This window comes from Ceratina calcarata, unplaced genomic scaffold (genome assembly GCF_001652005.2).
Source record: "Ceratina calcarata isolate Rehan_Ccalc_2016 unplaced genomic scaffold, ASM165200v1 scaffold54, whole genome shotgun sequence".
Lineage (NCBI taxonomy): Eukaryota > Metazoa > Arthropoda > Insecta > Hymenoptera > Apidae > Ceratina > Ceratina calcarata.
In genome coordinates, this window is record NW_017176565.1 from 155063 (window position 1) to 181356 (window position 26294).

The following is a 26294-nucleotide window of genomic DNA, read 5'->3' on the forward strand; positions in this document are numbered from 1 at the left end:
CTCTGACATTCGACAACGATTCTCTGACAAACGATTCTATAACAATCGTATCGTTCGCATTTATACCAGTATTCGCATGTTCGACGCCCCGGGTTGCGGTCCCGGACGTCCTTGAATTTCGAACCCTTGCGCCACGTACGCTCGTAGCTCGTTGTGCCTGTCGACGATCAGTTTCTTCTCCCAATCCTTTAAACCTTTGGATAGTATGTTGCCGCATTCGTACGCCGGAGTCGGGTTCTGCATCGATGGGATCGTCATTACAAGTTTTACGCTCGTCGAGCGAAAAGGGGATTAAAAGTAGCTAGTGATCACGGTGTGTGCATTTATTTCTTCTCTATCGCACGCGTCCGTTCCTTTACGCGTGGTACATAAGAGAGTACACTTCGGACGAATGCGGACGATCTTTCACGTACGCACCGTTTTCATACACGAGTCAACGGGAATCGCACCCTATTCAAACGAAAAAACGGATTCGTACTTACGGGATAAGTGCAGAGAACGTGTCTCTTGCCCTTGGCCGTGCACGCGTTCGACCGGCAGTCAAAGACGGCCCTGCTCGGATTCACCATGACCGCGGCTACTAGTGCGACCCAGAGTAACTCCATAATCGCTTTCCTACTTTCGATCGGCAAATATCAACAGGAAGCAAGGAGCGAGCGTACGATGCCTATTTATTGAACGGCTTATCAACGTGCTCTCCTCCTCTCAAAATCGTTCACGTTAGAAGGATATTTTTTATGCCTGTCGAGCCAATGGTCCACTGAGATTCGCACGTACTAACTCAGGCGGAATTGATTAATTTCAGATTTTAAACTGTGCGTTTATTTGCGTGGGAGGCGATAACGATTTGTATTTAGTCGTTTGGCGAGCAACGCCGAAATCAGTTTGATCAGTATTTTTCTTGTTTCATTGAGACACGAGGATGAGAGAGAAACGGAGAGATCAGATCAATCAATGCATGGATCTCGTTCAACTAGTTCGCATTTATTGTCGTACGATAACACGAGACAGTTTTAAGGTAATAATAACCCAAACAATTGACCTTTTCATGAAAAGGTAAAGAAATGGGCAAGTTTGAGATGCCTGGTCCCTATAATCAATGAAACAAAATAACTGTTCGCCGAATTATATATTTAACAACATGTAATTTCTTCTAAATACTTTTATGCACGAAATAGTCTTGCATACACGTTTAAAAGCATAAAATTTAGATGTCAAAGCCACCATTCCCAAAGTATAAATTTCTATAAAAGCTTCCAATTTTATTATTTACTAATACAACTTTCAATCAACAACACCTTATCAAAAATACTGTATCCCATGTATATGTATATACATTATATACTTGTAAAGTTCAGGACATGTGTTCATTCAAAATGTCGGATTTACGTGTCAATAAGGGTACGTGGTATCCCGACGGGCACGCTACCACCTGACGGCTTAAATTTGCCTTCGGGACGCTACAGTGTCCCTTGATTCCCTTGGAGATGCTTGTTTCTTAATACTATCTTAGCATTTGGTAAACCGGTTGCCCCTCCACGTTACCTCGCGGACCGAACACGCACATCATGCTAAAGTCCAGCAAGTCCGTACGATGTATGATTTTACCGCAGCCCACCCTGTACGTTTTTGCCCATATTGTTTGAATAAAGGCACTCGCTTTCGGATTGTACCTGTATCGATTTCACACCGATTATCGCCAAGCTAAATTGTTCGAGATAGAGAGAGAGAGAGAGAGAGGGACAGAGAGAGAGAGAAGAGAAATCTCTGTCGCGTTTACCTATAGTTGCACACCATGCTAGCGTTCACGTGCTCTACCTCAGAGTGTATGAATTCAATCAACTCTTTGATTAAAACGACATTGGATTTTTTGAACGAATCCGCATTGATCGCAGTTGCGACAAAAAATTGTCCCGCCTCGAACCGACCTACGATCAAAAAGCAGAGACAGAGATTCGTTCGATGCTAACGAGATCGATTCACCATTTACCAATAACATTTTTATGAGAATTACCAACGTCGACGCAATTCGGGAGATAGAACAGGCATTGATTGAGCCACCTTTGAGCGATAAAGGCCAGCTCCGCGTCCCACACCTGGAACGATCCAGCCGATCGGTTAATGCAAGGCCGCGAGACCCGGAAGATCGTTCATACCAGTATCCGCATGTTCGACGCGGCCGGTTGCGGCCCCGGATTTCCCCTTTTCTCCAGACCCATGGCCACCTTCATTCTGACTTCGTTCAGAGCAGTAACGGCCACGTCCTTCTCCTCATCCGTCATAAACGTCGAATAAACCTTCTTGCACTTTGGTCCTAGTGTCCAGTTCTGCGTTAATTTCATGAAATAACGTTTTTACTCGCACTTCATTCACGGCGTTATCGCGTCCTAGCCGGTTTCGATCACGCGACGTGCAATCAATCATTCGATACTGACCACGTACAGGCACGCAACGTTCCGGAAACCTTTAAGCGCGCATACATCGTTCTTGCAGTCAACAGTCGTGATCGGTGTTATCGAGAACGACGCGAATATTACGGCGACGTAGAGCAACTCCATAACTGCCTTCTTCCTCTCCCACGATAAATCCAAACAATAAGTAACGATCGTACGAGCTTGTACTTATTAACCATCTTATCGGCAGCCTCCCGCAAATCTCATCCTACCTCTACTCGGCCATGTCGTTCGCATAGCTCTAACGATTCTACTCTTTTCGAGATTCGTTCTGCATATAATTCGAACGTCCAATGTTACAGCCATACCGTTAATTTTAATCGCAAAATCTGTAGACCTGCACGCGCGCTACATCTATATACGTACGCCAGCGCATTGAATGTCCGCGAATTTCGTTTCGGCTTGTGGAGATTGACAATACGAACGGTTCCGGGATACGGCTTTCGGTTACAAAACTCACGTTTATTAAGTCGTTACGTTTATTTATTCATTGATCGACAGTGTAACACGGATCAGTAATCTAATTGAGAGACGTTGTCTTCCTCTTCATCGAGCTCGGCGTATAGTCTGTAGTAGTCCGATACGTCGTACACCGGCTCGCCGACTACATTTCCCGTCGGCCCGTAGAGGCACAACAGCAGATACGTCCACATTCCTTTATAGGCCGTAGATATTATCTTCCCGCAGCCGATTCTGGTCGTGTTCGACGAAACCAATTGTACGTAGTCTTTTACCGTGTCGTTCACCGCCCTGATCGCCAAAAGTGTTAGCGTTACAAATGGTCAACGTCGACTTATAGAAATATTTCGCGTGAGTTAGATCGCCATCAGATTCGAGCGATGCATGACGCAGTTAAAAATGTCGAAGTCGAGTTCGATAAGATTTTTCTACAAACTCATAAAATCCGCGGTCAATGACAAACGGAAAATGATTAGAGATACGTACGAGAGTTCGAACACCTCTGAAGAATTCATATGTACCACTTGCTCGTAAAACACATCCTTGATTATTTCGGACGGCTTGGCATCGGCTCCTTTAAAGCCCATCGTTGTTCCCACGTCAAATCTCGCTAGAATTCAACGAGAATTTTAGTTTCGATCTACCGTTCGTCGTAACTCGAAGGATGACACTCACATTCATCGGCGCAAGGGGGTCGCGAGAACGAACACTGATTCACCCATCTTTGTGCCGCCTGAGACAAATCGTAGTCCCATATCTACGAAAATATAAATTTCTGTCTAAACGAGATCCAAGTAAAATGCAAGGACGTTTCGTCGTTTCACGATCGGTCGTTATCCGCGATCCGTACCAGCGCGTTTATAGAACTCGCCGGTGGCTGCGGTCCCGGATCACCCCTCGATTCGAAACCCTGCGCCACGTACGATCTGAGCTGGTTGTGAGTGTTAACGATATCCATCTGTTCCTGCCGCGTGACTCCTGCCTCCTTCACGGTGCCACACGATGGCGACGGTTCAGGATCCTACGGTCAAACGTTCTCGACATTTTCAAACTGAACGATTCCTTTTAACGAACGGAATATCTTTTCTACCAACCCTGTATCTGCATAGGGGATGTCGTTGTTTTTTCTCCTTGCACTTGTCGTTCTCGCAATCGACTCTGGACCAAATTGGATGGACCAATGCGAGAACCGTAATCAACACAGCGACGTAGACAAAATTCATGATCACTTTTATTTTGCGAACGAGGGACGATTGGCAAATATTACGCGAGACCAACGTTTGGTGCCTATCGACTCTCGGCAGGTATATATACGGTATGTAGATGATTAGATTACTTTATCTTTCATTCACGCTTATCCGTTGGATTGTTCCACTGCCGAATAAATGGCAAATTACCGTCCATCCTCGAGGAAGGGGAAAACCGGATCACGGGACGAGATTTCCTTTCCGTCTTAATCGGATATCGCATATTTCGGCTGACTTTGCAACGCGAGAACGAGAAGACCTCCAATGATGATTATCTATAATACCGGATTATTTATAATTATCTAAATTTCTTTTTTCTTAAAATTTCGAAAAATGCTTCAAATAAAAGTTGTCTTTCTTCTAACTTCGATATTTAACNTGAATTGATTTAAAATTTTGCAGGTAGCTTTTTAATAGTAATAGGAAACTATAATAACAAATTCAACATGCTAGCATTGTTAAGTATATAGCCTATACATCTTTAACAAATGCTTTGTACTTTGTCCTCCATTCTTTATGAAGTACCTTGTATTTTTGTTTTTTTCTTTTTTTGTTATCGGAGCTATACAACCAATAGCATATAGTATGTTTCGCCCCTACTGCTTGTTGTATATGCCGCGTATATTAAAGGGTTCTCTAACCCGTAAATAAATAACTAAATAAATAAATACGAAAGGTGGAAAAGATCGAAGAGAACTCGACGAATGATCGCGTTTCTCGAGAGTTCATAAAAGCATCTTTCTCCTTGTGCGGTCGACTGCTCTTACAAAGATTTTGGCCAATAAATTAGACGTGCCGGTGGATCGACTCGAGGTAGCAAATGTCACGATGTATGAAAAACAGCGTGACACGGACAGTCGTGGTAACGGACATCTTTTCCAGCGGGAATCGACGGTAAAGAAAAGCCTGCGGTCGCCGATGAACGAAGCGGCGAACAACCGAGACACACGTGACATACGTGCGACGAATCTCTTCTCGGCAAACGAGAAAAGATCTCTTCGAGGGAGAAGAATTATTCGAGACGCTGATCGAACTAGAGATACGATCTCTATCCGAGTTTAAAAGCGCATTAAGAATTATTATTTCCCCAGCTGTGACGTTTTCTGTGTTCGACTCATTGTCATTTAAACACTCAAGATAAATAGCGATAAAACTGGCTCGTGCAGATCTGCGATCGAGATGCTCGATACGATCTAATGTATCGCATATCAATATCATATAAAAGCGATGACGCGACAGCTTAACGAACCGTTATTGGAATCGATTTTACGACTGATGATACCACCTCGCCGGTATGGCAACGGTTACCGTCGATTCCTCGAACGCGAGCGACGAACATCGACGCGCAATTTAATTTATCTCGGCATTCAATGATTCACATTCAGAGGTTTCCGTCTCTGTCTCGGTCCCTTTCAACTTCGAGATTCCCGAGCGTTGATCGTCGCCTTTGAGAAATAAATAAATTCGGCCTAGCGAGAAAGGCTCGCGAGGCAGGTAGCCGGAAACGATCGATCGCGATCTCGCATCTCGCCGAGGGTGGTCGGTCGGTCGGTGTCTGTTTCGTTTCTGAATCGCAACCGAGAGTCATCGAACGTAATATCATCATTATACCGCGCCGTCCCACAGATGCGTCGCCGCGGGGACACGGGTTTTGTGTTGCGGTTACCAACACCCGTTCTACCAAGGGCGGAAAAGAAACGACCGATGGACCCCCGCGGGTTCGGATCCTCTACTTTGCTACTTCTGTCGACAACCACCGTGATCTGTTTCCCGCACAGACTTCCCCCCTTCGATCCCTACCGTCCCTGCCGGGGCCATTACCTGTGACGTACGCGAGGTGAACGAGGATGCGGGACAAATTGGGGTGTCTCTTCACCAACGAATTTTACTGGGCTCACGCGAAATTCGTCCACCGAACAAGGACAGTGTTACAAAGAACGTTTCAGGTTCTTATCGCTAATCGATCATGTTTGCGTCGTCTATAAGTAAATTCGTACAATCATCGAAAACAGAGCGTAATGAGACGCGATATGAGATCACGCACTAATCTATTCTACGAAATTCGTTCGGTTGACAATCAAAGGCTTCCAACATAAAAATTGAGGTCACTTATCTAATTTGCGATACTAAAAGCGTCTATATTTATCGTATGCGCCAATTTGTTTTCGATATTATCAATCACGGTTGCGATAACTGAACATGAGAAGAAACTGAATGAAAATGTAATTTTGAGAAAAGGTCGTTGTGTCGTCACGATCGTAATCGTAACGGAGCTGTATTCGCTACGTTAGGAGTCACGATTATACCACTGTCTTTCGTTTGACAGTTTCCAAATTCACGATTGTTCACGATCCTCGATCATCGTCGCCGTCGTCGCCCGCGATCAAGAATTTCGCAACGCGCGGTAGCCTGTATCATGCTCGAACCACTGATCGTACTAACAGTATTAAATTGCTTTTTCATGTTCAGTTCGACGGTGACGACGTGCGCGTTATGGTAATCGTAATTTAATCAACAGTCGTTTACACGGTTAATCGAACTTGGGATCGACTTACACAGGTGGCAATACAGGAGTCACCGTTGCTGCTTCAGAAGAGACTCGACGCAGCACAGCGTCAAGCGTAATTCTTCGAGACCGAAGAGCAACAATAACGACAATAACAATAATGATAATAACGACTCTTTGACCACGAAGAGGTCGGGAAATTCGAAGCATGATCGCGTGAGCGATCGTAGTAAATCGAATTCTACCGTGAACCGCGAGAACGATGGGCACAGGTGCAGAAGGAACTCGAGGCAGAAGGCGAAAACAGCCAAGTATCTCGTACACAGCAAGACGCCTAGCGACGAACCACTCTCCTCCTTGTAAACGGCTCACGAATCGTACATAGATCTTTGTCTCTCTTTCTAACGTTACGTTTTACAGAGAGATCGTGGAGAGTTGGGAGCTGGAGGACGGAGCGAGGATGTCGGAGGCGTCGCAGACAGGGACCGAGACGAAACCGGCAGTGGTAATGGAGTACTCAACCGTGCAGAAGATCGTCCAGATCCTGGACGACGACACGGATCTGACCGCCACCAAGATGGTCATCAAGGACCTCGCAGCCAGGCAGAACGTCGAAGAGAAGAAGGAATACGTGATCGTGCGCGATGATCCACCTCTGTTCGAGCCTCGATCTGAAATCGCGCCGTTGACTCAGGTCCAGTTTGCAGATTGAAATTCGTCAAGTCTACCCTTTGTACCTGTACTTCGATCGATCTCTATCACCGGCGTCTCGCGTGTACACGTAAAATAAATTTCGAATGGAACAAACTGTATTGTATTTGCAATTGAAAACAAGAGGGAACTACAACGTTGTTACAATAAAAATTTTCTAATTCCACAACGAGATTTTCATTGTCTACGAGACTCTCTTCGGTTCATCTCGATCCGGACGATCCTTTCGATCCCTCCGTCGACGATTCTCTTTTTCTCGTTATTCGGTATTTACAATTCTCGGGTTTCTCGTTGGGGAGACCTGACCCGCGAGTTCTATGGTACACGAGAGCTTCGGTGGAGCTCAGACAGCATTGAACGATGCGCGAAATTTTCTTTTTCTCCTCCTTCGGTTTTCGCCGATCGCCACACTCGCTCGAGTCGACATCCCTCACGTTGACCAGGTGCGGAAAACTGTAAAACGATCGCTCTCTCAAGTCGGAAGCACTATTGGCACCGAGGTAAACGCCGCGTTACCATGTGGAGAACAGAATGCACCAAATGCAACTTATGCAAGCGCTATTGCATACGGTGAGGCAATCGAACATTTCGTAAACGGTTCCCTGCGATGGCGTCGACCTATCGTCCAAACGTACCCTACATTATCGTTCAATCGTTTAAATTTAAGGATTCGCTGCGTCCTGCGCCGTTCGCGGAACGCTGCAAACTTCCGCCGGCGAACGTATCGATTCGATCTCGAATTCGTGCGAGTGACCACGAGTGACTTTGGCTCGCACGATCGTTCAATCGAAATCGTTCTGCGATCCTTTATACTCATATATCACGTTTCTGTTTCCTTTCGTTGTTTTTCGTGGCACGAAATCCACTCCCTGTCGTGGCTGTTTACCTGATGGAATCGACGAGTCCTCTTCGAAGGCAAACAGAGAGAAAAGATATACAGCAGTTCTTCTACGTTCTACGTGATTATGTGAATTACGCCGTTCCGTCACGTTTTTTCGTCAGCGATAGTGGGGAAGACACGCGTTTGGTACCAGAGGACCAGGCCGAGGAATCCGCCTGCTTCGTCCAGGAACTGCAGTTTTACCTCGACTCCCACGCGTTGCACACGTGAGATATCTTAGTCGAATCTCCGATCGATCGTTCGTCCCCATTCTGTTCCAACGATCAACGATTCGTCTCGTGAGATCTTGAGCTCTATCTCAAAACCGGTAAGTAATTTATTTACCACTCTGTTGACTACCTCGTCATCGACGAACTCGTCGAACGAGATGGATCGTTTCAGAAGTTATTAAGTACGAAGCAGTAGGAAATGTGGGAATATTACTAGCGAATTCGTAAAGGGAACGATAGAGAATGCGGAACGTATTCGGGTTTGTCGATCGAAGACGTTCGAATCGTTTCATTTTTCTGCACTTTCTCCAACCGATTCACGGCTATCTAATCAATTTCGATCACGTTCGACCGATCTTCGGCGGCACGATGGCTCGTCGTTTCGTGGTAACGAGCTTTCTCCCAATCGTACTCAAGAAAAACAACTGCGTCCAGGATTCGGCGATTCAATGACGCAACGCACGGTCTAATTCCGATTTTCAATCACGTACAACGAATTTTCTTTACCGTTTCTAGCTGCGAAGACGAGAGGGAAGAGCGTTGTTTGAATATTTTTAACAATGGTCTACGAGGGGGTCTCGACCGCCCAACCTTCGAGGTTCGACAGTTCGCGCAAAGAACGAGGTCGGAAGCGCGGATAGTTTACCGTTACAAATTACCGCGTACGTAGACATGACGAAATGTTTGTAGGCCTTGTTCGTCGTTCGGTTTTCCTTTCACGCGTTCAGGTTGATCAAACGCGAGGTACCGTCGTCGCCGAAAAACCCGCGGACATCGAAACGGTTAAGAGTTTCCCATGATCGTCATAATCGTAGGAATTTCGTACTTTGCTCGTACAAATAAGTTTACCCAGTGCGACTAGTGTCAATATCGATCGTTAACATTGTTCCTCCGATAAGTCGCTTCCGGCACGCGAAACCCACTTGCAAAGATCTTATAGATAGCAATAATTCCAAGAAAATACTTGTATCATCGCAAGGATATCGATACGCGTAACAACAGTGATTAATTTATTGAACAGAATCGTAGAATGACGTTGCTGCCACCGACGCCGGAACAACAGAAACGGATAGACGCGGAGCTGGCACCGGATCCCGAAACGAGGAAGCGAGACGTCGCGGCTTTAAGGGAGTGGCTGGCGAAGCAACCTCATCTGCCTGATCATATTGGTCTGTTTCAATTCGTGTCGAATACGAGTATGGCGATCGAGACGACTCACTTGGATTTTAAATCGAATTCCACGATCCAAGTCGCACGGTGTCTCTGTTATTGAACGTATACAGTAGTGTTCAGGTTCGGGACGAAGTCGCGAATTCCTGAATAGATAAATTTCCAATTAGACGGCTGCATGATTACAGATGACGCACGGCTCGAGAGATTTCTGTTTGGTTGCAAGAACAGCATCGAGCGATGCAAATCAATTCTGGAGCGATACTTCACCGTTCGCACCGCGATTCCGGAATTCTTCGCTCTGCGAGATCCTTTCGCGCGGGAGGTCCAAGAATGCTACCAAGCGACGTACGCATCGTTTTCTGATTCGATCTTTCTTCGCGTCAAGAGATTCTCCGAGACTCAATTGTTCTCTTCGATTCATTAGTCATTATTTCGTTCTGCCGTCGTTAACGGAGGAGGGACACCGCGTGAGCGTGTTGCGGTTGAGAGACGCGGCGATAGACAAGTTCTCCATTCAAGCCATCTCTAGAAAGATTCTCATGGTCCTGGATACTCGTCTAATGGAAGAACGCTGCTTGTCCAACGTGATGGTGATCGATCTCGAGGTAATCGCGAGACGATCTTCCGCACATTCTATATAGTATATCGTACAACTTTTCAAAAGTACAAAGATTCTACTATACGTTCACAGACTTTGTAATATAATCATTCCTTACTGCCCCCTCACTTCGCTTGACTGATCTCTACTTCAACTCTTCTACTTTTTCATGTTTCTTGTTATTATTAATATTACTTTGATGTTTTTTCTTATTCTTTCTGTTATTACTATTATTATTATTACTTCGATGTTTTATCCAATTATTCTTATCTATCTTATTACTATTCCGATGTCTTATTTTATTTTTGTTATTCTGATGCACAGAACTGTATTAATTACTATTATCTATGTAGCAAAAAGGGTTCTACTCGTTAATAAAATTAAAGTTAATATCTAGAAAATAAATTCGGCGACTACTTTCATGTGCGACGTTCGTTTGAAATTGATCAGGGATTCAGCGTGGGTCACTTTACGAAATGCAGCCCGACGCAGAACATCGTTCGCAAATCGATGCTGGCGGTGCAAGACGGTATGCCTTTCCGTCTTCACAAAGTACACTTTCTCCACGCCCCTGCGTTCATAGAAAGCATCCTGAAGATAATCTATCCTCTGCTGAAGGATCGGCTCGTGGAGAAGGTCAGTTCCGTTCGTCGTTGATAACCATTTCTTTTACAACCGCATCAATTTATCGTTTGACGTTCATTCATTTTAAAGTTTCGTGTTCACACCGGCGGCGGTGAAGAGCTGCACGCTTACATGGACAAAAATATCTTGCCGAACGAATGGGGTGGCAAGGCAGGCTCGTTCGATGAATTAAACGGTTCGTCGATCACAATTTAAGATGCTAATTCGAGCTCGTGTAAATTTCTGATTCTGTTCGTCGACTCACGGTCGCAGTGCGTTAAACGCTACGTCGTCCTTTTCAGACGCATGGCAGAAGAAGATCGAGAGGAACAAGGATTGGTTCCTGCGCGAGGAGAAACTCAGTCGGACCAACGAAAGCGCCAGACTTCCAAACGCTAGGTCTAAGCTGTTGACGGAACTGGACGGACTGCAGGGTTCTTTCAGGCAATTGAACATCGATTAGAATTAATTCGCAAGGTGGACACGAATCTCCGTCCCGACGGATGTTTTCTCAAGATCTCGCGCAGCGGGTTAAATACAAAAGTGGTCTATTTTTTACAGCTCTGACTCATACGCCCGTTACCATTTCCACGTCAATTGCGACGCTATCGGTTCTCTCATTCAAATCGCTTTTACCAATGTTTCGAATCTGATCAACGATCTGATCGCAGCCCCGATTAATAATAAACGGAAGAAGATTTTAAGATTTTTACACTTTTATTTCGTGCGGGTGATCCGTCGCCGAACCAGGCGGTAGGAATCGTTTTGATCCGATGCGAAAACGACAACGGAAGACGCGAACGTGCAGCGAGTCATCAGGCTGTGACACGCACACGATCCAAGTTCTGGCGTCGTACTTGCCGCTCGACAATCGCCCGACCACCTCCAGGCACTTAAGAACTTAAGACTAACGACTCGTTCGGCGTTCGTGACTTCTTTCGTTTAACAGAGTCGAACGAGTCAGAGTCGATGCATGGCCCAAGCATGGCCGAGCTCGGTCCCTATGACCGACGCAGATCTAGAAATTCGTTTCGATCGCGATTACAACCGGTTATTCGCGCGTAGATAAGCTGCGGTAACGCCGAACAGTCACGGTTTTATTAGATTCGCGTATGTACATGCACGTACATCCAACGGTACTACGAAACGGTCGTTGTCAATTCATGCGAAGGTGCAACGCAGTTCAGGAGCAACGTGCGAGATCTGTCGCGGGACCGAATCAAGAGGCGAAGGAACGAAAGGTACACGACAGTCCCAAAGATCTGGATGAACTTTATGCGAAGTCATTGTAAATTTGTGTCTTATCAATCGTAAAATTATTCTTCGGACAGAGAGATGAAAACAATCGAACGCTTCGGGGAGCATCGATCATCGGACGACTGATGCCGCGATTCCGTATCATCGGTCGTGCTGACGTTCCACGTCATCGTTTCAATTGAATTAGGTACTATACATGTGCACGCAAGATGCGTCGCTCTGCGATTTGGATCGAACTATTCCGAGCTTCGAGAGACCAGATATAAGTTCAGAGACGAAGATATAGGTACGCATAATTTGTGAGTCGCGATATGGAATTTATCGGTTCTGTATAAAAAAAACGAACTGCGCTGTTGGTCTTCGAGCTATTACATAAGCATTATTTCAATTGCACGGATGTACGCGTCTTTAACGAACTGACACAGACGATTGATCGATCGATCAATCAGTATTCAGTCGCGAATCGCGCGATCGAATTAAACCGCTAAATTAAACGGAAATGCGTCGTCCAGATTCCACTTGTCTCAGTTCGTTCCTGATTTCGAATCGAACACGACGATCTTTTGCCTTTGACGTCATTGACAGACTTTTAAACGAATCTGTAATACAAACGAAAATTGCAAGACCGACTGAAAATTTGTCTCTTCCAAAGATCTGACTCTGAGCTGCGTCGCGTTGCGTAACAACTGGGTCGTCCACTTCTTTCTCTCCGTTATCCGGTTCAAACGACTGTTGCCAATCTTACACCCCCTCATCTTCCTCCCTCCGGTTCCGTGTGTCGCCCTGCGTCGCTGAGAGGCAACTCGGTCCCGAAATCCTTCCATACCTTCGAAACGTATCGTTCGCTCGTTTCTAAGAACGGATCGGAGTCCTCGGATTCCGGGGCGAAAATTTTCGGAATGATCGGCCGATCATTGGAATTCTAAAACGGTAAATTGGCGCAAGGTCGATCGATCGGACGAACTACAATTAATTCGGGGTAATTCAATGACGGTGACCGTGGCGGCCAACGAGAGATATACTCCAGCGTCCCTGTCCTGCCGCACTGTACAGGGTGGATCGATTTTTCGTCCCCTGACGTCACCGGCGAGGCTGGCATGCGCGTCGACCGGTCCCTCCCTCTCCCTCTTTCACTCTTTCTCTCTACCCTCCCTACCGTTTTCAACAATTGTTCGGTCTAACTTTGCCGGCAGATACCTGTCCCTTCGTCGAAGTCGTACGATCACGATCGCGGAACCTCGTATCGGATCCGCGAATCGAAATCGCAACATTGGCAACGATCGGCAAAACGAGAACGCGAGACGAAAAACTGATGAAAATCACGAAGGTAGCGAGTAACGATCTCGAAGAAGGAACACGATGAACGAAAGTAGAAAAGTTCGAGATATCTCGGACGTTACCGAGGTGCACAAGGGGTTGTCAGACCGGGACCGCCGGGAAGGAGGTGGGACGACGAGTCGGGGTCAGAGACGAGTTCATTGAGTGTCGCGCGGTTGGGTCGGTCGGTGCTCGATTCTTCTCGTCGAAACCTCCGCTTTACCCCTCCTTCCTTTCCAACGTGATTCGCCGCGCTCGACGAGGCAAGGGTCGAGTCCGTCGTCGACGATCGAGCGAACCCCCCCAACGAGCGCACGTGCTCGACTCCGTCGCACCCTGGCACAGTTTCTGTATTCTCGTCGAACGAATTCTATTCGCGTACGGTTCCCCTCTCGACCGGTTCCACGGTAGTTCTCCATTGCCAATCTACGTTCCTTCTATTCGTTCGCGTTCGTCTTCGCATTCGTCTGGCTTCGTGGTCGACCCTTCGGCCAGGGGGTGGACGAACGTTTACACGGAAACGCGTGGACGCGACGATTCGATACCGGACGTGGCACTGATCCGCGAAAGAAACGATCGACGTGAAATAAACAGGCTCGGTTGGTCACTCCAGCGACGGTTAAAGGGTTGCACGCAGACACGGCTCGTTTAACCCCCAAACTGATATTACCGCCGACCGGCGGTGGCGACGGTGGTGGCGGCGGCGGCGACGGCAGCGATTCGATCCTGCTCGCAACAGTAGAATTTCACGATACCAGTCCGAAACGTCTGAAGTGCCAGAGCCAGAGTGTCCGACGGAGGATTCGCTGGTTTATTCTCTACTTCCCGATCGTAGCGTACGGAACGCGACGACGACGGTCCGTCGAAGCGACAAAGCTCGATCTAAGTCCATGAGGGTTGTCCACGTCCGCCACGCTCCGTTCGTCTCCCCACTTCTTCGATTCTCGCCAGGACGTCAGCTGGAACTTGCGTGGTGCGTCCTGGGTGTGCAGCACGGCACGCTGCAACTTCTAGTCCATTGTCACGACCCGAAAGACGATAGATAGGGACGAGAGGAGAACGAGGAAAAGCTATAACGCTGTATATACGGTGAAACCCGGACTGCTTCGTGATCCGTTCTCGATCGTGTCGTCGCGAGAGCTTCGAATCTCCGTTTGTGTCGGGTTCGCCTCGTGAACGTCGCGCGAGCACGAGGAGTTCGTGGACTCGTCTTCCTTCGATCGCAGATCCTCCCGCCGCTCGATCATCGTGCACCGCGACGATCCATGTGTGAACGAACGTGATCTCGAGCGTTCATGGGACTCGGCTCGCTCCGCGTAGCTCGTATGCTCGCGTAGTCGACCCGACTCGTTGAATCCGTTCCCAGTTGCTCGCGCTGTTCGCGTCCTCCCGAGAAACCGACCGCCACGAACGCTCTCGGCGATCGGGAGATCGTCGATGAAACGTCGTCGGTGCACCGCCGTCTTCCCCGCTCGTAGATCGACGAACGGACGGTGAACGCCAGACCGTGCCACGAAAATTGTCAAGGGAACACTGCCTGTCCGAGGAATATCGTACGTCGCATCGTCGTCGCAGGAATCTGCTCCCTTGGTTCTCTCGGTCGGTGAGTAGCAGCAGCAGCAGACCGTTTCGACTGAAACGTCGCGTCGTCGCGATGACGCAGAACCGACGATGGTTTCCTGTCGCTTACCGAGTGCGGAGACGCGTTCGAAACGACGAAACGGGACCGCCACTGATCGTTAACTGCTGGTCGTTCGCGAGAACTCGCCGAGGATCACCTACGAGTGCTCCGTGAAACAGAGGAAACCCGGTGTCCTCACGAAAACGTCATATCGTGTCAACTATTCGTGACGGTCGACCCTGCTCTCGCTCTCTGTCTCTCTCTCTCTCTCTTTCTCTCCTTTGCTGATTCCGTCTCGCTTCACGTTCGTCTCTCTCCGGCTCGTTTCTCGCTTATGTAAGAGTGCACACATTTTGCGTTTATACCGTGTGTCCCTGGCGCGTAATGTAGTCGCTCGATGCAATTGCACGTGGATTTTTCCTGATAGACCCTCCTTCGATCGTCCCGACGAATATCCATCGAATCGTGCTCTTTCAGAGTGATTCGAAGTACCGGCATCGCTACAAACGGATGGATTCTTCTTTGGATAAATCGTTTTTTACTGCCCGTGGTCCCTACAGCGAAAGATTTAATGTTCGTCCGTAGAATAAACGAGTCGTTGCTCGTTGCACGCGTGTCGATCGACTCATACGAGTGATTGAACAGGTTTCTCCGTTAACTTCTGATACGCGTATTTGGAAACGTTCGTAAGATCCGAACGCGTCTGCGGAGTCGAGAAAAATGGTGAATTCGCACAAAATGGAGAACGAGATCGCGCGATGCGTCGAAAGCGATTAGCCGTTGAAAGAGGTCGGCAATAGGAGCAGCGTTTACTCAATTAATGCGGCTCGTTGACCCCACTGTAATTCTCGGACTCTCGCATCGTCCTTCGACGAAATTGATTTACCGGGCAGGCCGAGCGACCGGGCAACCAGCCGCAGAGACGAGCGTCGCATGTCGGTGCGGCTGACCGACCGAAAACGCGTTCCTTTTTTCCGCCTTTTTCCCCGACCCCCAGACGATTTTCTTCTCCTGCAATGCGTCAGCGGATCTTCTGTACGTTCGATCCGCGTCTACGTTCTTACGATCGGTCCATCGACGACACCGAGGGGTTGCAAAGCGGCGCGCTCGAACGGCTGGTTGATTCCGACGATCGTCGACGAGCCGCAAATAAATCAGGAGAAAGCAAGTAGCCGCTGTAAGAATGTATTCGACGTCGGTGTTCCAGAGTAGTTCCTTTCTTCTTGCAATTTCACTTTCTTAGGAACTCACATAGGAGACGTCCAAGTATTCATGAAACATTGGACACCTCGACGAGTGCGAAGGGTTGAAGCGTAAATATTCGGCATTCGTCGTTTGCCTCTTCACGTCTGTCTGATTCGCTCATATCATTTTTTCCTCAAACCGTCGTCTATTCGTCGAAGCATCGAAACTTCGAACCGTTCTCGCTCCGAATCGGTCTCTGACATCTTCCGCGACTTAGTCGCGAAGTTCAAAGTCAAAACGCTGTTCTTTTCGAACGGGCCATCGGAATTAGCGCGCATCTTTTCGAAGCAAAACGACGATTGAACAGACCAACGTCGTCATGTGCGATAAATTGAGATCTGTACTTCTCGGTCGAGGACTGATCGCAGAACGGAACGAGCGGACAATGGACGTACGGTATCGGTGTGCAGCCGTTTCTAGGCCGCGATAACGATTGCGTGATATAAGTTCAAGTGCATCCTGCTGTCGTCCGTCCTCCGGATCGTTGATTGTTTCCAGTCGGTCGCGGTGTGAGTTGTGGCAATCTGTCCACACGTCGCCACGTAATCGACGAGTTTCTCGAGATCGATGAGACCTCACGGACGCGACAAAGAAAATTCCCACTTAATTGCCGATGCATAAGTAATCGCGACCGTGCCGCGCTCAAGTATCGATTGCCCCCGAGCTTTCCAACCTCGATCTTTTCCCTCCTTCTTCACCGCGATAGAAAAAATTACTCGAAGAGTCGCCCGAGGTCGAATCAGCATGCGATCGCCGCCCGAAATTGCTCCCTCCGATGAGAAATCGTCGTCCCGCCGGTTCTTCGGTTCGGACCGGAAGTCCGATCCTATTTTCGACCCCGTCGAAGGGTTTCGAAGAAATTCCGCGCGCTTCCTCGGTTCTGGTAGCCGGTCCGAAGTTTCGGTGAACGGGAGACGGATCGGTCGTCAAACGATCGATCGATCCGCGCACGCGGTGATCACAGGTGGATTCTTATTGCTAGCGGATTCATTCACCGGGGCCGAACCCGAGGACGAAGGCCGCGGTAGGCACGAGCAAGCGAATGCACAACGTATCGAGCGGAATGCGCTTCGATTTTCGCGTCGTGGTCGTGACTCAGTCCGATCGTTCTGCATACACGTGTGGACGTCGTCATTGTCACCTTGCATTGGCCATCGACGCGTCCGCTTCCGACCTCCGATTCCAATACATTTCTCCGACAACGTCCGACCGTTTCGCTACCGACAGGCACAACGTGCGAGTCGAACGATTTTGGTAAACGTAGGAACGACCGTGGGATTGAACTGAAGTTTGAGAAGACGCGAGTCTGTCGAACTCGAGACACAACCAACTTTCGAAACGATGCGCTACACACGAGACCCAATGGTCGAAATGATCTGGCTTCCTCACTGCTCGATATAAATACACGGCAGCGAGTTTCGGAGAAAATTGGTGCGAACCGGACTGGGCGAAGGTTCGAAGTTCTGTTAAAAGCGCGTGACGCGACCCGTTGGAGAGTCATCCTCCGATCCGAGGTGCTAGCGAACGGACGAGCGAACCCTCCTCTGCCCGTGGATCGGTTCAGGGTCAAGGCGACGGGCGGGGTCAAGGTCGAAGTAGCGAAGGTTCGATACTAAATATAGTGGAGGCGTTTACGGGGTCAAATCAATAGGCATCCCGCGTATACGTTAAACGGATACGTGTCCACGGTGCTCGAACGTGTCAGCGTTTCGCGCGAGCCGCGAGCTCGAAATACGCGTACGCCTACGTTCAAGCCTCACGTGCGTCCGCCGTTGTCCTCGGCTCGTCTCTGGGGTAGATCGTCCTCGAAAGTACGTAGGAGCGATCGTTCCACCGCGGCATCGGTTTCCCTTTTTGCCACGTTGCTCTTTTCGTTTCGGCCGACGAACGCCTTTGACGGGGAACGATGATCGCGAGCAGATCTACAGACAGCGAGAGTTCGGGCGCACTCGCGACACGAGCCATGAACATTATATAATTGGACCCGTCACGCGACGCGGTGATTCGGCTCGACCCTTATGCGAACACGTCACGCACTCTTCCCTCGATTCGCGACAATTTTTTCCTCTCCGATTCCCGGTAACGATCAGCTCGTTCCGAAACGTTTATGAGGACGTCGCGTGACCGAACGTTCGCGACGGCGATTTTCGGTTTCAGGGTTCGACTCCGTTGGAAGCGTGAGACCGCGGCGATCGACGCGGTGCCATTATCCAGAGGTGAGGATCGGATGTGGAGGCTGGGCCTGTTCACTGCCGGAGGAACGGTAGCAACGGAGGTATCCGCGTTTCGGAACGCTCTGGCGCGCGGGTGGCCGTATTGGATGAGCAGGGGTGACCGTCGGTGATGGACAATGAGCAGCCGCATCAGGAACTGGTCAAGTGCGTGGTCGTCGGCGACACGGCCGTTGGAAAGACCAGGCTGATCTGCGCCAGGGCCTGCAACAAGCACGTGTCGCTCTCGCAACTCCTGACGACTCACGTCCCCACCGTCTGGGCCATCGACCAGTACAGGATTTACAAGGACGTGAGTCTTCTTCCGCTCGCCGACGATCTCGTCCGTCGTTTAAAAATCGCTTTTGCCCGACAGGTGTTGGAGCGATCCTGGGAGGTAGTCGACAACGTGAACGTCTCTCTGCGTCTATGGGACACGTTCGGCGATCACGAGAAGGACCGTCGTTTCGCGTACGGCAGGTAAACGCTTCGCTCTCTCCATCCCTTTGTTCTTCCTCGACTCATTCGTTCTCGTCTTGTCTCGTCGCAGATCGGACGTCGTGCTATTATGCTTCTCGATAACCAACCCTGTTTCCCTGCGGAACTGCAAGGCGATGTGGTACCCAGAGATACGACGATTCTGTCCGCAGACTCCAGTACTGTTGGTCGGATGTAAAAACGATCTGCGTTATATGTACCGAGACGAGACTTATCTGAGTTATTTCCGTGACCGAAGTCCGTTCGTAAGGTACGTCGATGTTCCCTGACTCCACTCCTCCCTCTCTCTCTCTCTCTCTCTCTTTCCGTATTTAGAACCTACGCGCCCTATAATTGATTTCTTCGCTCGAACGTCGGAACTGCGAGTTCGAACGGAACCGTCAGTTTCCATCCAGATCCCGAATATTTCCTTCTGAAAAGGTTTCGTCCGCGACAGTCTACATAGCGGGGAGACCTTGACATATCACAGTCCCCGGGGTGTCCAAAGTTTGCCCTGACCTTTAAGAGCTCCTTCAATTCCATTTTTCTCGACGCGTACGTAAGTACGCGGTACGTCGTCAGTTTATTCATGGAAAAATATCATGAACGACTTTCAGGGCTACGAGGAAAAGCGATTTGGTGATGCCCGATCAAGCTCGCGCCGTCGCGAGGGAACTCGGCGTTTGCTATTATGAGACCAGCGTCTTGACTTATTACGGCATCAACGAGGTCTTTGAGAATTCGATACGCGCTGCCCTGATCGCGCGGCGCCAGCAACGATTCTGGATGACCAACCTGAAGAGGGTGCAGAGGCCTCTGCTTCAGGTATGCGACCGATCTCGTTCGATTCTTGGATTCCGACGAAAACGTTTCACGTTGAATGAACTCGAATCGCAGGCACCGTTCTGTCCACCGAAACCTGTCCCACCAGAAGTGTGCCTGGCGTCGAGTACATATGAGGAGAACATGAAAACGCTGTGGACGAGGATGGTTCACACGGACGTGACTCTGATCGCTGGTAACTGTACGTTCGCGGCTCACAGGTGCTTTCTGGCCGCTGCGTCGCCGGCGTTCCATCGTCTCTTCTCCATGGAACTCGTTCAAGAGCAGACGCCGCGGAGCTCCAGCGAATCCAGCATGGTATTCACGACGCGACGCTACGCGACCGTCTCTCTCGCGTCGGGAGACGATCAGATTCAAGTGTCCGTTCTCTCGTTCAAGGTGAGCACGTTCGGCGAAGCGACGGTGGGCGACTTCAACGACGACACCGAGTGCCTGATTCGTATCGATCAATCGAAACCCGCGAAGTGAGTCTGTCAGACCGTGTAGGATCTTGCGACGATACTTGATCGACTCTGTTCCAGAGTCTGGGAGCAACTCAAGCGGCGTTCGAGCTTTCAAGTACTGCCTACGGTGGACAGCCAGAGGAAGTCGGCCGGTGCGACCAGAGAACTCAATCATCCTGCCTTCCAAAACATTCGCGTATGCCTGGCAAGTATTGTGCGACGAAAGCTCGCGGGAAGATCGAGTCCGGAAGAGTCTCGTCATTCTCGGGATGATTACAGACCGAGAGCACGAATGGGATGCAACAACCGACGACCGTGGTCACGCTGTCCAAGTTGATCACACCGCAGGCGTTGCAGCAGTGCTTGCAGTTCATTTACACGGGCAGTTTGGATAAACGGTATCATGATCTACAAGTACGTTGCGTCGGTAGAACTTTTTATGCGGGCAGGTACACCCGTGGACCGTCCGAAATCTATCTTTTTCGACCGACGACGCGACCGCGACGTTACGAATTACGCGTATGCGTGTAGCCTCGGGAGGACGAGATAATTTTTGTTCGAGAGGTGTCGGAGTAGGAACGTCAGAAATTCGATTGGGCAGATTCGTCTAACGTTCGAACTCGGACGATCGCATGCGTTCTTTCTCCTTTCTTTTTTTTTTCTTTTTTTTTTTTACGGAGGAACACTGAACAGATGATCGAGGTTTGAGTTACGGTGCAACTAACGCGGCTCTGTTCTTTCAGACAGCTCCTATCGGGCTTCTACTGGTTAGTACAATGTGAAATTTCCTGACACGAACACGTACCTACACTTTTCACGAGCACGCATATCGTAGAGACATTTAGTCGACGGACATCGTCTCGCCGATTCCCCGACGGTTCTCGTCGGTTTTGTTAGGTCACCGTCATCGGGATCACGAGACGTCCTCTCATGGGAGCATGAAAACATTAGTTTCAGCCGTTTCCGATCGTAGAGCTCGAATTTCACGTTCATTCTCGGTGGCGGCGGGACGCGCGTCGGCGAATCTCAACGATTCCTCTGTTCTGGCGCAGGAAATTAGGCAGGCGGCAGAGTTCTTGGAGCTACCGCAGCTCCTGATGGTGCTCGGGAATTTGCAGAGCCAAAACCAGTTCAACAACGATCTCAACAATCGGTACAAGCACGTGGTGAGGCAACGACTGGAGGATATCTGCCTCGAACAAGGTAAAACGACGATCGCTCGATCGACTCCCGTTTTTCGTCACGGTACATGATTTCCCCGTAGGACTGTTCGCCGACGTGGTGTTCGAACTGGACGACGGAAGCGTCCCAGCTCACAAAGCGATTCTCACTGCCCGCTGCGACGTCATGAAGGCCATGTTCTCCGGCGATTTTCGCGAGAGCAGCGCAAAAGTGGTAATGATCGCGGCCGAATGTCGCGACTCCGCACGTGCTCACGTTCGTATAACGAAACGGCAATCAATTTTTGTCGACAGATAGTGTTTCCCGGCGTGCGCGAGTACACGTTCCACAAGCTGCTCTGCTACCTCTACACAGACGAGGTGCCGGCGATCTCATCCGCCAGGTGCTTGAACCTGTTGGAGCTGGCGAACCGTCTCTGTCTTCAACGCCTAGTGAATCTCGTCGAGAGCAGAGTGGTCGAGGATCTCGAGAGACTGTCTCAGAACGAAGGAAACGAGGCCGTGGAGAACTGTCTCAGGCTTCTAGAGCCGTGCAAGGTCAGCACCACTCGAACGAGCGTACAGCGCGCGATCGATATCTTCCTCTTCCTCTTCTTCTTCTTCTTCTCATCACTCGATTTCCATGTCGCGCGCAGCTGCACAATGCCGATCAGCTGGCTGACTGGTGCATGAACCACTTGTGCGTGAATTACAACAAGTTGTGCAAGATGTCTCCGCGAAGCGTGCGCCTCTTGCATCCGGAGAACCAGGAATATCTCAACGAGCACCGATGGCCTCCGGTCTGGTACGTAGGACCTCGATTCGACGCATCCTCAAAACGACACGTGCTCCTCGTGAACCATGTGTACACTCATCCTCTCTGTCTGACTTACAGGTATTTAAAAGACTACGATTACTATCAGAAGTGTCTCGCGGAACGGGACCGCGAGAACAAGCCGACGTTGAAGAGGAACCGGAATCAATCCGGTTGCCTGTGCTTCTCCGGTACCAGCAAGGCCAGAAGGGAGAGTTCGAGTAACGGCGGTAGCGGTGGCGGCAGTGGCGGCGGCGGTAGTGGAACCGCGTCGTCGGCGAACAACGATCCGCAATCCGAGCGACCGCTGTTCGATTCGATAGAATCCGGTGAACAGGTTGTATGACAAGAGCCTAGCGGCTTACGCCGCTCCATTCGCTTCGTTCTGATCCTACCCGTGCTCATGGTCTTCATATGCACCATTTTTACTATTTTGATACTGCTACAAATTTATACTTAAGAAGAAACGCGGAACGCCGAAAAACGCGATCTACTTGCACACACAAAGCGTCCAACGAGCACGGAGGACGTAAAGAGAGACCGGGAACCGGGTTCTTGTCCATTGGGAGAAACGAATCCCTCTGTTTCCCGGCACTTTTCCCCGTTTGTTTCCTCTTCTAGAAGAAGGACGTCCAATCCGAGAAGGGACGATGCGATGCGTCGTGGCTAGGGCGAGCGTACAGCGAGATCGTTGGGATCAGCCATCGCGTCGGTGTCTCGTTCCCTGTACGCGTCGCCTATGCTCGTCGCCAAAGGAAATCGATGCTTCTCGTACGATCTCGGGGACAGAAGAGAGATCATGGGGGACGTAATCGTTCATACGAAGGAGGATGACTGAGACGCGTATCTTCTGGTTTCACGGGCGTCCGTCGTTTCTGTTCGAACAAAACGAGATCGTGCCTTCCGTCGACGACTCGTCGTTGCCACTGCGTCCCTGAAACGGGCCGTCGCCGATCACCTTGGCCACGTTTCAACTTTTCTTTCCCCGCGATCGTGACGATCGCGAAGAGCACGAGCTACCCTGAGTCACTTGCCTGCAAACGCGGATACTTTCGGACTCTCGTCCACTTCGGCGACGCTGTCCCGAACGAATTCCGCAAACGTTGGAGTAGAGACGGATCGCGTGGACCGGAAGAATGTATCGGGCCAAGAGAAGAGGAATGAGAAATACCGAACTACTGTTCAACCGTTCGAGTTCGCTTCGCGATCAATTTTGAAGACGCATCGAAACCGAAGTGCATTTTCTACGGAGTCATCGCGCGTCTATGTGTTTTAAGGATGTCCCAATGGATATTTATACTTTGATAATTGTATCGCGTGTAATTGTACCAGTTCCTCCTGTCCGAAATTTCATTTGACTCTTCGAAAGAGAGAGAGAGAGAGGATGTGGGACGAAGATTCGATTCGGGACGATACACCGAACCGAACGGAGACCGACGAATCTCAAATGAAAACGGTAAGCGATGACGAACGATCGCCGTACTTTTATCGACGCGTGTCAGACTGAAAGAAAACCGAGCAATAGTTAATAGTCTAGTAGCGCGTAACGACGACCGAAAAGGGAACGCGGTACACGCAGATCTGTAATGCGTAAGACTGGATCCGTACTGTCCGTATCGACTCCGATACGAATCCAGTGCGGATCCTGCATAAAGGATAAGTATAATAATAATAAGTAACTATTAACATAAATCGCCGCGAATTTTTACATCGTTTGTACAGCATCGGACGCGACGACGGGCTGCTGCGAAATACATTTCGTCCGTCGAGTCGTCGACACGGCCGGCTGGATATGACGAGATCATAACGACGGTTCCTTCGGCCGCGGGGGGATCTATCGTATTTGTACTATTTTTTAACAAGCCGTCGCGGCGGGGCTAATCGTAAGTAAGAATTATGCTGTTCGCCTGATCGTGAATCGCCATTAAAACAATGGGGACACGGACACGTGCAGTTCGATCGACGCAACGTCCAATAAATAACTGCAACATATCGATCACGGTAATGGGTCACTGGTAGGACTTATCAATTCGCGATTACATCGAATCGAAGAATAGGGTAATCGAACAGCCGAAAGAAATCGAGCGCAGCGTATCAATCGCGTTGACGACTGTGCGACACAATTTTATTATCGATATTAATGAAGAGCGCGTACGTGGGGCTTGACGTTCGACACGGTCATCGTCGGGTCGTCTATTGTACGTGTGTGTAAGAACGAATACGAATCCTCACGCATGTTCCATGTACGTTCCACTTGCCGACTTGTACTTCGCGAGGCACAAACGTCGATCCTCGTGCGTCGAACAACCGTGATCGGGCATGAAACGACCCCTTGTTTCGAACACGATCAAAACTACCTGGCCGCAGGTATTCAATGATTATTCGTTAGATCGTCCTTTACCGTGATCATCGATATCGTGCATCGTCATCGTTGCGCAATGAAAGTATGTTCGGACGCGTTCTGGTCGCGACCGAATGAATGGGATCGAAGAAAACGAATGAACGAGAAACACGCGGAGAACCTGAGCGTACTTGGAATCATTCTACCGACCATGTGACCGTAGATCTCGTACGCAGAGATTATTCTTATCTCCGAACCTGGAAAGGAACACGTTTCCTGTGTTCGAATCAAAATCGAATCGACACTAAACGAAAGGAACGAAGACGTTTGAAAGATACATTACTGCCTGAGGTCGAAGAAACGAACCGACGCGCGAGGAGACGATCGAAACGCGAGATGAGTATGCCTGTTTCGACGAGGGTGAGAATAACGTCCCACTTGTACGCTACGTCAATTTTAATGTCAATGTTGATCCTTCGTCGCTCCTAAATGTATATTTTATACTGAAACCGGTAACCGTAGAATTAAGGACATAGATCATACGATACGAGGACAGATGTAGCGCGGTAGGGGGTCGGACACGTTTGTTATTAGTTATGCATTTTACGTTAGTCAGAATTTTTCTCATCGAGCCGTCTCAGAGGGCTGTTCCAAAACGATTCGCCAACGATTTCTGTACGCGCGTCACAAAACACCACCAATCTCCTACATTCAGTTCTATTTCTCTGACCGAAGTGAGCGAGTACTTATACAGAATCCGATTTGAATTCGATAGCATCCGGAGCTCGCGATCGCGACTCGCCTTTTGAATCGTACGAACTACATGTACATTGGTTTTAATCGTTACGACCGAATTTAAACTCGAACTGGTTGGACCGCGTCAAGGATCTATATATACATATACGAGCCGGCTGTCGGGCTAAGGAATCGTCGAGTGATTTCCAACTATTTCATAATGTATCACGAGCGTTCCCGATCGCTGACGGGCGTTCAAATTCTTTTCACGATTCGACGCACCACGAAAGATTCTTCTTAACAATATATTCCCGTTTCGAAATTTAACAAGATCTTGCGCGTGCACCGTTTACTTTACAAATTTCTCAACTAATTACATTTTCATATCGTTCAATTTTTCTATCGTCTCGATTAATCGACGATCCACGATCGATCGATCACGTATTACTTTCATTGTTCTTCGCGTCCGCGACACGCGCCACGCGCCACGCGCCACGCGCCACGATTCAATTAAATATTAATACTATGACGGACGGCAAGCGATTAATATTATCAGACTTCGATACGAACGTCAAAGTCTTTTGTAATTATCCGTAGGAATTACGTTCATCGGCATCTCGAGAATCACGGAGAGCGGAAATAAAAATTTCAATGAAACGAACACGAACCGATCGTTCCCAGTTCGTTCGGTCTCGGCCGACGATCCAAAGTGTTTTTCGGACGTCATCGACGATGACCGATTTCATCGAAACGAATCGAACGTCCATGTTCGGACTTCGTTTTACCCGCACCATCGAAATAAAACCAACCCTGTGACCTGTATATACGTATATATGCATGCCGCTTCGAGAAGTATCATTTTTATCTTAAGCTAAATTTTCATATTCTATTTTGAAATGCACAGCCGATGAATAAATCTAATTTTTAATTACCATTAGCGTTTCTTTAGA

The 26294-nt window shown here is 49.0% G+C and overlaps 6 protein-coding genes across 16 annotated transcripts in view; 3 read left to right on the plus strand and 3 right to left on the minus strand.

Annotated features, from left to right (window-relative positions):
• LOC113463809 (venom allergen 5 2-like) overlaps positions 1–410 on the minus strand; it is a 3901-nt gene extending 3491 nt beyond the window's left edge. Inside the window, exon 1 of the mRNA XM_026816762.1 lies at positions 67–410. Coding sequence (XP_026672563.1) covers positions 67–258 — 192 coding nt within the window. The 5' untranslated portion in view covers positions 259–410. The remainder of the gene's footprint in view (positions 1–66) is intronic.
• A 1094-nt stretch (positions 411–1504) lies between these two features.
• LOC108628706 (venom allergen 3-like) lies at positions 1505–2632 on the minus strand. Its single transcript, XM_026816763.1, has 5 exons — positions 2436–2632; positions 2157–2327; positions 2015–2096; positions 1781–1928; positions 1505–1673 (listed from the first exon to the last, which is right to left on the minus strand). The coding sequence occupies exons 1-5, from the start codon at positions 2556–2558 to the stop codon at positions 1505–1507; spliced, it is 693 nt and encodes a 230-aa protein (XP_026672564.1). The 5' UTR covers positions 2559–2632.
• A 12-nt stretch (positions 2633–2644) lies between these two features.
• LOC108628719 (venom allergen 5-like) lies at positions 2645–8278 on the minus strand. Of its 3 annotated transcripts, none has more exons than XM_026816755.1 (6): positions 7651–8278; positions 4007–4434; positions 3763–3933; positions 3588–3669; positions 3399–3522; positions 2645–3203 (listed from the first exon to the last, which is right to left on the minus strand). In XM_026816755.1, exons 2-6 carry the CDS (start codon positions 4133–4135, stop codon positions 2966–2968), a joined length of 744 nt encoding a protein of 247 aa, XP_026672556.1. In that variant the 5' UTR covers positions 4136–4434; positions 7651–8278; the 3' UTR covers positions 2645–2965. The 3 variants fall into 3 exon arrangements, with proteins under 3 accessions (XP_026672556.1, XP_026672555.1, XP_017886302.1); XM_026816754.1 differs by lacking the exon at positions 7651–8278 and adding an exon at positions 6715–6798; XM_018030813.2 differs by lacking the exon at positions 7651–8278 and having other exon boundaries at positions 4007–4518.
• LOC108628707 (conserved oligomeric Golgi complex subunit 8) lies at positions 4851–7542 on the plus strand. Its single transcript, XM_018030801.2, has 3 exons — positions 4851–6655; positions 6719–7024; positions 7086–7542. Exons 1-3 carry the CDS (start codon positions 6576–6578, stop codon positions 7375–7377), a joined length of 678 nt encoding a protein of 225 aa, XP_017886290.1. The 5' UTR covers positions 4851–6575; the 3' UTR covers positions 7378–7542.
• A 163-nt stretch (positions 8279–8441) lies between the features above and the next one.
• LOC108628764 (alpha-tocopherol transfer protein-like) lies at positions 8442–11587 on the plus strand. Of its 2 annotated transcripts, XM_018030919.2 has the most exons (8): positions 8442–8584; positions 9508–9655; positions 9845–10004; positions 10084–10264; positions 10708–10893; positions 10972–11077; positions 11184–11358; positions 11443–11587. In XM_018030919.2, exons 2-7 carry the CDS (start codon positions 9517–9519, stop codon positions 11342–11344), a joined length of 933 nt encoding a protein of 310 aa, XP_017886408.1. In that variant the 5' UTR covers positions 8442–8584; positions 9508–9516; the 3' UTR covers positions 11345–11358; positions 11443–11587. The 2 variants fall into 2 exon arrangements, with proteins under 2 accessions (XP_017886408.1, XP_017886406.1); XM_018030917.2 differs by having other exon boundaries at positions 11184–11587.
• Positions 11588–11842: 255 nt separating this feature from the next.
• On the plus strand, positions 11843–26166 carry RhoBTB (Rho-related BTB domain containing). Of its 8 annotated transcripts, XM_026816740.1 has the most exons (15): positions 14303–15058; positions 18479–18844; positions 18908–19011; positions 19082–19279; positions 19626–19833; positions 19906–20148; positions 20230–20315; positions 20373–20499; positions 20574–20708; positions 21038–21061; positions 21347–21497; positions 21559–21689; positions 21770–22012; positions 22111–22259; positions 22350–26166. In XM_026816740.1, exons 2-15 carry the CDS (start codon positions 18665–18667, stop codon positions 22612–22614), a joined length of 2244 nt encoding a protein of 747 aa, XP_026672541.1. In that variant the 5' UTR covers positions 14303–15058; positions 18479–18664; the 3' UTR covers positions 22615–26166. The 8 variants fall into 8 exon arrangements, with proteins under 8 accessions (XP_026672536.1, XP_026672541.1, XP_026672540.1 ...); XM_026816735.1 differs by lacking the exon at positions 14303–15058 and adding exons at positions 11843–12122; positions 12213–12424 and having other exon boundaries at positions 18479–19011; positions 19906–20315; XM_026816739.1 differs by having other exon boundaries at positions 19906–20315.
• The last annotated feature ends 128 nt before the right edge of the window (positions 26167–26294 follow it).

Bases quoted from the DNA above. Each gene is read 5' to 3' on its own strand.
- LOC108628706 (XM_026816763.1), bottom strand. From the start codon at position 2,558: ATGGAGTTGCTCTACGTCGCCGTAATATTCGCGTCGTTCTCGATAACA. The intron at 2,328-2,435 runs GTCAGTATCGAA...AAATTAACGCAG, and splicing joins ACGTTGCGTGCCTGTACGTG to AACTGGACACTAGGACCAAA. The intron at 2,097-2,156 runs GTATGAACGATC...GGATCGTTCCAG, and splicing joins CGTCGAACATGCGGATACTG to GTGTGGGACGCGGAGCTGGC.
- LOC108628719 (XM_026816755.1), bottom strand. From the start codon at position 4,135: ATGAATTTTGTCTACGTCGCTGTGTTGATTACGGTTCTCGCATTGGTC. The intron at 3,670-3,762 runs GTACGGATCGCG...ATATTTTCGTAG, and splicing joins CGAGTTCTATAAACGCGCTG to ATATGGGACTACGATTTGTC. The intron at 3,204-3,398 runs GTACGTATCTCT...TTTGGCGATCAG, and splicing joins TCAGAGGTGTTCGAACTCTC to GGCGGTGAACGACACGGTAA.
- LOC108628707 (XM_018030801.2), top strand. From the start codon at position 6,576: ATGCTCGAACCACTGATCGTACTAACAGTATTAAATTGCTTTTTCATG. The intron at 6,656-6,718 runs GTAATCGTAATT...CGACTTACACAG, and splicing joins GTGACGACGTGCGCGTTATG to GTGGCAATACAGGAGTCACC. The intron at 7,025-7,085 runs GTAAACGGCTCA...TACGTTTTACAG, and splicing joins GACGAACCACTCTCCTCCTT to AGAGATCGTGGAGAGTTGGG.
- LOC108628764 (XM_018030917.2), top strand. From the start codon at position 9,517: ATGACGTTGCTGCCACCGACGCCGGAACAACAGAAACGGATAGACGCG. The intron at 9,656-9,844 runs GTCTGTTTCAAT...GCATGATTACAG, and splicing joins TCATCTGCCTGATCATATTG to ATGACGCACGGCTCGAGAGA. The intron at 11,078-11,183 runs GTTCGTCGATCA...CGTCCTTTTCAG, and splicing joins CTCGTTCGATGAATTAAACG to ACGCATGGCAGAAGAAGATC.
- RhoBTB (XM_026816735.1), top strand. From the start codon at position 18,665: ATGGACAATGAGCAGCCGCATCAGGAACTGGTCAAGTGCGTGGTCGTC. The intron at 21,498-21,558 runs GTAAAACGACGA...ATTTCCCCGTAG, and splicing joins GGATATCTGCCTCGAACAAG to GACTGTTCGCCGACGTGGTG. The intron at 22,013-22,110 runs GTCAGCACCACT...TGTCGCGCGCAG, and splicing joins GGCTTCTAGAGCCGTGCAAG to CTGCACAATGCCGATCAGCT.